Here is an 11,481-nt window from a genome sequence, read left to right as displayed (position 1 = left end):
GGAACTGATCTGTTTATATAGGCAGCCTTGGATCTAAAATGGCTGCCACAATCAAGCACCTGCTGGCTGCTTGGCTCAGGTCTTAAAGTGTCCGGCACAAACAGTGCACCGCTACACCATGGATCACTAACAGAGGTTAGGGTGGCAGTGAGTGCCTTTACAGCAGCACAACGATGCACAGCAGAGATCTCTGCAGGCCCCCCTTCTAACTTTCATAACACCCCATTGGTTAGATCCACAGTTAGCTGAAATGCCTGGAGGAAGGGAGCTCCTAGGATTCCCTTCCCATTTCCTTCATGAGCACAGCACTCTACTCATCCCTGTAACCTGTCAATTTGCAAGGGAACATCCTGCCAAACAAGAGCTTCCTGGATTTCACCCCCAGACCCACTGAGTGGTGGGTCTCCCTCCAGAGATCCAACGGGGACTGAGAATATTCACTGATGCTCCAATGTCCACTAGCATTTAGGCTAACATCCTGGGGTTACCCACTGTAGCCCTCACAGTGGGTGTCCCCAATAAGTCATACTGAAGTCTTGTGATCAGTTGGTATTGATCAGCAGACTCCATCAGGAGCCTCCACTCAGGAGAGGAGGTAGGGATCTAGCATTGACAGGGAGTGGGCATGGGGGACATGCTCCATGCTGGGGCAGCAGGCCTAGGGGCTGCTCCCTGCATTAACTCTACTCTCCGCGTAGCCTGAGACAAAGATCAGTACGCTAATGGGCTGGCGATCATATTTTCCCATATCCTCCCCTAAATTCACCAGCTCCTTCTGAATCATTTTCCTAAGGGTCTCCTTGGGTTGGCGTTGCCCAGGATTGTAAGAGATGGGGCGGCTAGAGTTGGGAGGGTGAGTGGCAGAGTGACGACCATTATTTGCAATGGTGATAGCCTGCACGGCTCTGATGTAATCTTTTTACCTGCTTGTCTTTTTAAAACTCCAGTCTCTCACAGCAAATCCCCTGCCTGTTTGATTTTTGCCACTAGTTCATTCCAGGTTAGGTGTTTTAAATCCACCACCCCTATGGTCATTTTTTTCTGAAAATTTAACCCTGCATAGGTGCTCTGTACCAATTCAGGTCCCTGATAATGGAGAGTGATAATGCCTGCATTGTCTGGGGCAATGAATCAGAAAGAGATGCCAGCATTTTCTTTTGAATTAGATAAGCTTCTGGGGCTTCTCCTGGTTTCTGCTCTTCCATTATATACAGGGAAGAAGCAGGCAGTAATATTTTAAGAGCACTTATCATCCATTCCTGGGGTCCAGCAGCAGTCTGCTCCCAAGAACATATGCCTATGTCCAGAGCATCTGCATCACAAGGGGAGGCACATAACGGAGCTAACTGTGTTAAGTCCGTGCCATCAGCAGAGGGGTACATTTGCCAAATGCTATCTAGCCACGCAATGGTGGTGTCATGGTTGAGTGCCCCCAGTCTCTCAGCCATAGCCTTGGCTTGACTAAGAGACCATCTCACCACATCACTTACCATCTCTGTTGTGGGAAGATCAGCTCCTGCAACTAAGCGTTTAACCTCCCTTGTGGAAACAGGGGCAATGTTATGGATGCAGGGCCAATCAGGGTTGAATGGGCTTTTGGGAAATGCATCAGGAGTAACTCTATTTTCCAAGGGGAATCAAAGTCACAATCCTCTCTTAACCTTACAGCTGCTACCACCCCCTTATGGGCACTAAGTTGGGCATGCAATTTACTGATCTCTGCCTCACACTTCTGATGGCTTGTTGCTGCCTTGGCTGCCTTGTTCTCATCTGCCAGGAAAAAAGTTGCTGCTCTTGCCTCTTCTAACAAAACTTTTGTGTGTGTTAACTCTTCCCTATACTGCTCTGAATTCCTGCTTGCCTTGTCTCTCTCCTCTTATATATCTCTTAAGTCAAGTCACCATTTTAACCTTTTCTGCTATAAAGTCACAACCGTCCATCTCATATTCTTTTAAATGCTGTTGTAACTGCTCTCTCTCTCAAGCTCCAGTTCCTGCCTCCCCTTTAACATTTCAACCATTTCCAAACATGCATAAAATAATGCCCATGCAGCAGCGACATCTTTTGCACTACCACTTGGCTTAAGGGTTGTGCAGCTCTGTTCAAAGATCAGACTCGCTTCAGTCAGGGGATTCTCTCCCTTGAAGCACCTCCTTTCCAAGAGGCATTTCCCCTTCTTCATTAGCCATCTTTCTAACCAGCTAGTTTTCTCCTTTCTCAAGCAAGCAGAGACAACTCAACTTCCCGTATCACTACCTAAAAGACTCTTCCACACAGTCACTTAAATTTCATACTGATACAGTATTGCTCTACAATCTTAGTTCTAAAGCACAACTCTTAACTCTTCATGGCATGGTCCTAAAGTTATGCTAGGCACAGTTCTTAACTTAAAAGTTACAGGAGGTTACCAAATAGTCTATGAGAGAGGTGCCTTGCTACAGGACCTTGGTCTGATAGGAAAGAAAAGAGAGGGGGAAAAAAAGGAAGCGAAAGCTTTCTCAGGTCTGTGCCTCAGTTTCTCCTCTGCAGCAACTACTCAACAATTACCTCATGATTAGGGTCACGTGCTACCCAGCCTTCTCCACCAGTTTGTTACCAGGTTTGCCCATCCCATTGGGGTGCACTGATTTATTAGAGTTACATATCTGGGGTCATTGTAGTTCTATCAATGTGTCACGTGTTTCTATATGGAGCTGTATCTCTCCCTTCTGCAAGTCCTCACTCCCAATGGAGCTACCCTGCAGGGTTCAGTTTCGGTGGGGCTGGGTTCCTCCAGCTACTGAATCAATTAAACACATAAACACATACAGGTTAACAGAGCACATCTGAGTCACCCCAACCTCAGCACAGGAATAAAGTATGTCTGAGCCAGCTGGGTCAGTCACCATTTACAGGCTGACCCCCTCATATGCCACAGCTCAACACAGCAGGACCATCAATAAAAAACAGTCAGACACACACACATAGGTTAATAAGATACCTCTGAGTGGGCAGGGTTACTCAGCACTTCCAAGCTGACACCTCATGGGCCCTGGCTCAGCACCCCCTTATTTCAGCAGGACAGTAATAAATGCAGTTAGACACGTGTACACACATGCTAGCAGGGTACGTTTAAGCAGGCTGTGTCCTATCAGCACTTTCAACTGATACCCTCAAGTGCCTCAAAACTCATCACGTCCCAATCTCATCACAAGTGTCCTAGTAGTAACTGCCTTGATGAGCAAGACCCCACAGGGTCTTTGGGCTTTACAGGGATCTTTGGCATAGGTAAAAAAAAGCATTGCCACAAAGCAGGTGGGGGGCTAGAGGAGAAGGAAGAGTAAATGAGGTTCATACTCCATATGTAACAGAAAGTGCTTCCTCATTCTACCAGAGTCACTTCTGGAGCTCTTTGGCCATTTTGGGGGCATTTCAAAAAACAAGAGTCTGTCCCCCTCACCCTTTGAAGCACTAATAGGTCTTTGAAATGCTTCACATGTGACATCCATCCACACCCTTAGACAAAGGGAAGATGAAATATTTAAGATACCATGGAGGCTGCACATTCTTCAGCAGACTCTGTTCTGGTAGCATAGAACCTCTCACTAGCAGGCTTCTGCAGGGACAGGGACAGGGAGTTTGCACAAAGGCAGAAGAGTATGCTTACTGATATTGTAGATTCTTCTGTCCAAGATGACCAGTCTCCAAGAATTGTGAATATCAGTCAAAGCTCTTCAGGCTTGTTCCTAATTACAGTTTGCAAATATTGCTAGTTCTGCCAAGGATTTTCTCTTTCCCTTCAATGGCGCATACCAATCATGTTATGCAGATACAGAACAAAGTTCTCAGCAATCTGACCCTGCATACTAAAAGAAGTGTGCAGATAAGTTCTCTTCGTGTTTCAGCAGGAAATAAAACACAAGTTCTTCGGACAGGAAGGAATTTGTTACTGTCCTCAAATATGATAGACCCTTCAGCCCTGTGTATGTAAGCAGGATTTATGCTTTGGAAGAATCTGGTTCCATATGTACCTGAATTACCTTTGGGGACTAACTTAAGAGAGAATGCTCTTTCACTTTATGCACCCAAATGGTAGTTATCAATTGCAATGTTGACTCTTGATACTCCAGTCCCCATTGTTTAGCTGGCCTCCAGGGCAGCCAAGAGGGAAGTACAAGGAGCCATGAGTAAGCAGTGAAACTGGAGGGCATATGGCTTCATGAGATGGTCAGAAGCTTCTCCATTGTACTACTCTGCGTGCATTTTATCTAGTAAGTTCAAGGGGCAGTGTCTCAGCTTCCAAAAGGGCACTGCAGAGGGTACAGGATAATGCCTAACCTAGGGTCTGATGGTTAGTGTGTTATACTGTGAGATCAGAGAGATATGGGTTCAAACCCTTTCTGGGTGACAAAGGCCTAGAAACCAAAATACAAGAAGGGAAGTCCCTCTTCCACACCCAGTTTTTATCTGGCTGCAAGTTCATGACTTGAACGTGGATACATGCATTCAGAGCTACATAGCTGCCTAGCACAAGTGCAGGCAATTGAGCATGCTCAGTTGCAATGAGGCTGTTTGTCAACCCTTGTGAATCCATACTGAACATGGAATGGGATTGCAACCTGTGTCTAAGAGCCAAAAACAGCAGTCTTACACTGGGTAAGTGCCATTTGGGTATGCAGAGTGAAATAGCACTCTGCACTAAATAATTATTTTGCTTTGTTTCCAGAAAGGTCTCCAGGTTACTGATGGCAAGACTGATCCAATGTTCCAGGTTTGATCTCCTTCCTTTTCCCAGGCTGAGGGACCTAGCAATCCAAACCCAGCTCCAGACCAGAACCAAAACAATACACCTAAACCTCCCAAATTTGTAGATTAGAAATCCAGATCCACATTTTGAAGCACAGACATTTCTTTTCTTAGGATCTGTTCCTATGTCCACTGCAAACATGAGCTAACCTCCCCATTCAATTCAATAGAATGCAAGACAAGGCTGTTAGATGCTGTATACTGCTTTTGACTTTGGTGTCTGAAAACTTCCTCTTCTATAACCACAACATCTCTGAAACTCTCTCTCTTCCTACTCTATTGCCAACTGTCTTGTTCACATGCTCTAAAATAGTTCTCTTTCTTGTCCTGCCATGCTCTTTCCCTCTTTCTCTCCTTCCCCTTTTCTCTTAATTTTATTTCTCTCATTGTAGGTATAATTTCCGAGGATTCCGCTGGTTGCAAGCTATGATCTTTGCCATAGAAGAAATAAACAGTAGTCCAACTCTTCTTCCCAACATGACCTTGGGATACAGGATATTTGATACCTGCAACACTGTCTCTAAAGCCCTGGAAGCCACACTGAGTTTTGTGGCCCAGAACAAGATAGACTCCCTGAACCTGGAGGAGTTCTGCAACTGCACAGATCACATCCCATCGACCATAGCTGTAGTGGGGGCCACTGGTTCCGGGATCTCCACTGCAGTGGCCAATCTGCTGGGACTCTTTTACATACCTCAGGTACAGTATATTTTTATCTTGTTTAGCTTTCAAGGGTGGATTACATCTTGGAGCTAGTCTACTCCATCAGTCTAAGAAGGCCAGTGCAGAGAGAGGCTACTTTTGTAGATGGTGTGGCAGGGCACCTTTGGTATCTGCTGCTTTAAGGGCTTGAGCAGGCAGCAGAGCAGCCTGCAGGTGACTGCAGTGCCAATGGGGGGGGGGGGGGTGTCACATGACCATCAGGTTGCCACTTAATTGCAGGAGGGGCCAGAGCATTAAAGCCAGCAGTTGCTGGTGGGAGTCAGTAGGAGAACATCGCTAGCCAGAGCTGCTGCTCCCAGAACACCTGGAGGTCAAGTATAGGAGCTGTTAGGATGGAGAAAGTTCCTAGTCCTGGGGCATGACCTAAAAGTACACCCTGCTGGGGTTGGATAGTGTAGTGGGGGTGCCTGGGGCAAGGCAGTCTCCAGGAAATGGAGACACCTGTGCCTCCCTAGTGAAACGTTAGTATGGGGCATCAGAAAGCCTCAGTTCCTGCTGCCTTGTGGGTGACCCTGTGGAGGGGAATGGCTAGGGAAGCACACACCAACAGCAAAGCACAGGTCCAACAGGGGGTAGTGAAATAGTGGTCCCAGTGAGGGGGCAGAGTAGGAGCCAGCAGCCATGTAGAGTAGGGCCTTAGGGGGTCTGAAGGACTGCACATGGGCTGACCATAGTAGCTGGAGTTGAGGCCCCAGTGAGGTGGTAGGAAGCCCAGGCATGTCTAAGGACACCTGAGGCCAAGTTGGGCCAGAGACCAGGTGAAGCCCAGTTAAGGGGCCAGGGAAGTAATAGTGGAATTGAATGTCATCTGCGTGGCATGGGACACAGTATAAGGGAAGGTTCGGAGCCATGTATTATACCCTAGGCATTGGGGCATTAAATGGGCAGCCTCCCACATTGTTTCTTCTTGTATTATGCCAAAGCATGGCAGGCAAATTAGGGTGAACTGCCTTAGACAGTTGGGTGGGCTGATGATGAAACGTGGCCCCAAGATGGCCTCCTGTCACAGATGAGTTTGTTTTTGTGGTATGGACAGGAAAATAAATAAACCATATTATGGAATCATGTTGCAGCCTACAGACCTAGCTCTAATACAAACAAACAAACAAGCATGCCTTTTAGAGTACCACACTAACACATGAATCACAGGCATTTAGGACAGCATGTCACAATGTATATAACACAAATATTCCTTTCATAAGCATTTTGTGGCAGGACAGGCTGAATACTCTTGGGGTAAAATGGGCTAGATTTCAGTCTCAGTAGCTGCTTGGCCTACATGTACTCTCTGAACTGGTATAGCTTTAGACAGTGGCACTGCATACTTCCATTTCCTCTTCACCAGTTTGATTTGGCCCTGCCCTGGATAGACCAGAAGCTTCCCATGCCTATTCAGACCTTTACTTCTCAGAAGAGGCTGCTAGACTGTGACAGTGGTATTTTTTATGTGAGTGTTGTCCTTGTGGGGCAAGGATTTCTTAGGGTGATCTATTTCATTGGATCAACTGTGTAGTTGAGATAGAGTTAGCCAACTGGAAATTAGTCTGGGACCTACCAAGTTCATTTCACAAAGGCCATCAGAGGGAGAGAACAGTAATAATTATGTGCCATGAACAACCTGTGCCTCAGCTTTTACGGACAGGCTGGAGAGGTGTCTGCATAATACCTGACCTATGCCCTGGTAGTTAGAACACCATGCTGGGAAGTTAGGGAGATGTATGCTCAAACCCCTGGAAGACAGCTCTAAGACTGTCTTCTTAGACCTAGGCAAGTGCCCTGACCACTCAGGTATTGGAGCTAAAGAATGGTGAGGCCCTCTTATTACTGTTTTTTTTCCAGGCTACAATTCAGGACTTACGCTGTAGTACATGAGCACGGAGCCACATGCCTGGCCAGTTAGAGCACAGGCTACTGAACATGTACCCTAGCCAAAAGCTTACATACCCACACTGGATGGAATGTGGGATTGCAAATAGTATGTAAGCACTAGAAAACTGCCATTTGCACATCTAGCATGAAATTGGATTCTACCCTAAGTCCAGTCCAATCCAGTTCACTTCTCACACTATCAGATGTCTGTGGCAAGGGTTGCATCCCAACTAATCCCATCCTGGTCCACTTCTTTTAATTTATTCAAGCTTCTGATCTATAAAGCTGGTGCTTCCATAATTACCAAAATGTGAAGAATCCCTTTGGGTCAATCTCTCTTTCTTTTGTCCAGGGTTCAGTGAACAGAGCTTACTTAGGATGCCAGTTATTTAGCATTCTCAAAGCGTGGCCCAGGTAAGCCCACATCCCCCAGTACATTGTGTCACAGCTGTGGGGAGTTGTCTGCTCCAAGATGTCAACATTTTTTACTCTGTCCGACCATTTTAGTCTGAATACCTTGCATAGGCAGCCCTAGTGAAAAATACTAAGCTTCCATTGGAGAGACTTGCTGCTGTTTCATGACTTCCGTTCATACAAAAGCAGGCTGAGTTCATTTTTACCAAAAATCTTCAGCTTTGTGCATCCATATGGGGGGTGAGCTTCAGAAAAGCAGGATTTATCTACCCACTTGAGTCCCACCATATATTCCAATAAGTATTCCTTTCATGAATTGATCACAGTTGCTGTGCTTACAAGAACAGCTTCTGTGACTGGGCGACAGACCTTTGTCATAGCTTGCAAACTGTCATGAGAGAAAAGGGCTCTTCAGCTAGAAGAGAGCGTCTCCCTATATGAGGAGAAAAGGGAGGAAGAGGATCCTGTATGGTGACATTCTACAGTTACTCATTTTACTAAAATCTGAGTTCCTGGCTCCCATCAATCAATAACCATGCTCAGGAGATTTGACAAGTGATCCTGCATAGTGTCTATGTCAAGAGAATATTTCTAGCCAGGGAAGAGTACAGAACTAAAGAAGGTCCAGAGAAAGGCATAATCAAGGATGACTAGTGGTATGGAGGGGCTTCCATATGAGGAGAGACTAAAGAGGCTAGGCCTATTCAGTTTAGAAAAGAGATGCGGGGGCGGGGGGCATGATAAAAGTTTACCAGACACTAAATAGTGAAAGAAAGGTAAATATAGAGATTTGTTATTTACCATCTTGCACAATATAGGAACTGATAATCATAACATGAAACTAGTAGGTAGTAAATTTAAAACTAACAAAAGGAAGTTCTTTTTCATGCAACATGTAATTAACGTATGGAACTCATTGCCACAGGGTGTTGTAGAAGCTGTTTAACCAGATTCAAAAAGGAATTGGACAAATTCTTGGAGGAAGGGGGCATCAGTAGCTATTGAATATGGAAGTTAGGAGTGTGACCTCTGAATCAAAACTTCCTGAACCTTAAATGCTGGAGGCTGCAAGTGGGAGAAGAATAAGAGAAAAGTCTTGGTCATTCCCTGTTCACTCTCCCTTTTCAGCGTCCACTCTCTGCCACTGTGAGATACAGCATACTGGGCAAGATAGACTTGTGGCCTGACCCCGTAAATAGAAGTTCTTATGTTCTTATATAAGGACTTCTGGTCCTTTAACATTCTAGAGAGGGGCTCAGCTTATGTTTGTATCCAATGTCATAAACTGGATTGAGCTGATGCTCAGTGGACATTGTATTGCACTTTTTTTCCCCAGTGTCCTCACAAGTGTCTTCAAAACTGAAGGTGATATTTAACAACACAGTAGAATATCTGAATAGCTTGGATAAATTGTGTTCCAATTTTTATGTATTTAGTTTTTATCTTGGTTGTTTAATTTTTATCTTGGTATGTTATCAGAGCCCAAAAGTGCAGAACATGGGCATTTTCAGAAAACATAAAAGCAATTTCTATAAAATAGGCAAATTGCATCAGTAGCCATATGGTAGGAGGAGTATAACTTCTACTTTGTGCTGGTGTCATGAGGGTGGATGGTGGAGATAGGTGAGGGACAAGTACTGTACCTGCTGTCCTGCACCTCACAGTTATTCCGTGAGAAAAAAAAATCACATATCCAAAGTAGTTATACTGGCACACAAATTATGTGTAGATCTGACCTTAAATAACTTTTAAAACTAAAGCTATTAGGTAGCATATCTGGTAATGTTTCTTGCTATGCAGTCTTCCAGAAACTGCTGTCACTACCACAAACAATTGTTCAGCTTTTCCAGTGGGGCAGTTGAGGTTGTGATCCTGATGATAGTCTGCCATATCTATATTCAGAGTGGGACAGAGACATTTTTATCTAAACTGAGGTGCATATCTCTGGCTTATTCTAATGACAAGTTATTGTTTTTTCCAGATCATCATGAAATGCTCTTGTGTATGTGTGATCCATCAGTGGCATGCATCTCAGTCCATTTCCTCAGATCTCAGACCTGCTAGGTGCATAAATGTCTATTCCTCTGACTGAAATAGATTGGACATACATATTAATGCAGGATGTTCAATAATATGTGCCCACATTTTAGGTTCCTGCTGAAAAGCTCAGTTTTATACATACATTTTCTCAAAAGAAAGTGATTTGCTGAGTATGATACCCTACTCTCTCTCCATTGCCATCTCAGATTATACAGACTGATGGTGACCACTAGATAAGACTAACCAATTTATTTCTATGCAGCTTATTTAATGATCAACATTGCTTGTTCTCTTTCTTCCCACAGGTCAGTTATGCCTCATCCAGCCGGCTCTTGAGCAACAAAAACCAGTTCAAATCCTTCCTCCGCACAATTCCCAATGATGAGCATCAAGCAACTGCAATGGCAGACATCATTGAGTATTTCCGATGGAACTGGGTGGGCACTATTGCAGCTGATGATGACTATGGCCGGCCAGGGATTGAAAAGTTCCGGGAGGAGGCAGAAGAAAGGGACATCTGCATTGATTTCAGCGAGCTTATTTCACAGTACTCAGATGAGAAGGATATCCAGCAGGTAGTGGAGGTCATCCAGAATTCCACTGCTAAAGTGATCGTTGTCTTCTCCAGTGGCCCAGACCTGGAACCTCTTATCAAAGAGATAGTCAGGCGTAACATCACTGGCCGAACCTGGCTGGCAAGTGAGGCTTGGGCTAGCTCCTCCCTGATAGCCATGCCAGAATTCTTCAGCGTCATTGGCAGTACCATTGGATTTGCACTGAAGGCAGGGCAGATCCCAGGGTTTCGCGAGTTTCTGCAAAAGGTCCATCCCAATAATCCTACCAACAACGGCTTTGCCAAAGAGTTTTGGGAGGAGACCTTTAACTGCTACCTCCCAGATGGGCCCAAGAATTCCCCAGCATCAGGCTCCTTCCACAAGAGCCATGAAGAAAGCAGTGGAAACAGCACAGTTTTCTTCCGTCCCCTCTGCACAGGGGAGGAGAACATCACCAGCGTGGAGACACCCTACATGGACTATACACACTTGCGGATATCCTATAATGTGTATTTGGCAGTGTACTCCATTGCACATGCTTTGCAGGATATATATACCTGCACTCCTGGGAAAGGGCTCTTCACTAATGGATCATGTGCAGACATTAAGAAGGTTGAGGCCTGGCAGGTAAGTTTCAGTAGTACAAGGAATGTCTCTGCTGTATGTCAAATAGAATAGCTACTATATCTACAGGCCATCCCCAGTGCTAGCAAGGGAGAGGTTCCCTTTGTTTGATCTTATACAAACAAGTGGGACTGGTGAGAGATGAGAACCTAGATCAGTGAGCAAGGATACATTTTTAGGGTTCAGCTTGTTGAGTATTTCTTACATCTTTTGCATTTCCGCAGGAACCGTAGGTACAGAACAGATTTTTTTCCAGTGTCATATATAAGCCCAACCTAGAGCAGTATGAATACTGAAGGAAAATAATTAGCAAATATTAGGTCTTTGTTTTGATTGGGGGGGACAGGCCACAGGTGACACAGCAGAGGAGTGGCAGAGGACAGGAGCACACACACCTCCCCAGATTTCTGTACCTACAGAGGGGCGTGGGGCATGGGGCTGCAGCTGGGCCAGACCAGCTCTGTGCAGAAGC

At 45.3% G+C, this 11,481-nt stretch overlaps 1 protein-coding gene across 1 annotated transcript in view; it reads left to right on the top strand.

Moving 5' to 3' along the window:
• CASR (calcium sensing receptor) overlaps positions 1-11,481 on the top strand; it is a 125,290-nt gene that overhangs the window by 70,279 nt on the left and 43,530 nt on the right. The window contains exons 4-5 of the mRNA XM_019544129.1: positions 5,178-5,484; positions 10,137-11,012. Of these exons, the coding sequence (XP_019399674.1) occupies positions 5,178-5,484; positions 10,137-11,012 (1,183 nt within the window). The remainder of the gene's footprint in view (positions 1-5,177; positions 5,485-10,136; positions 11,013-11,481) is intronic.

This window comes from Crocodylus porosus, unplaced genomic scaffold, assembly GCF_001723895.1.
Source record: "Crocodylus porosus isolate Cpor-Errol unplaced genomic scaffold, CroPor_comp1, whole genome shotgun sequence".
In the NCBI taxonomy this organism is placed as follows: domain Eukaryota; kingdom Metazoa; phylum Chordata; order Crocodylia; family Crocodylidae; genus Crocodylus; species Crocodylus porosus.
The sequence above is the reverse complement of the archived record's forward strand: the minus strand, read 5'-3'. Positions and strand labels throughout refer to the sequence as shown.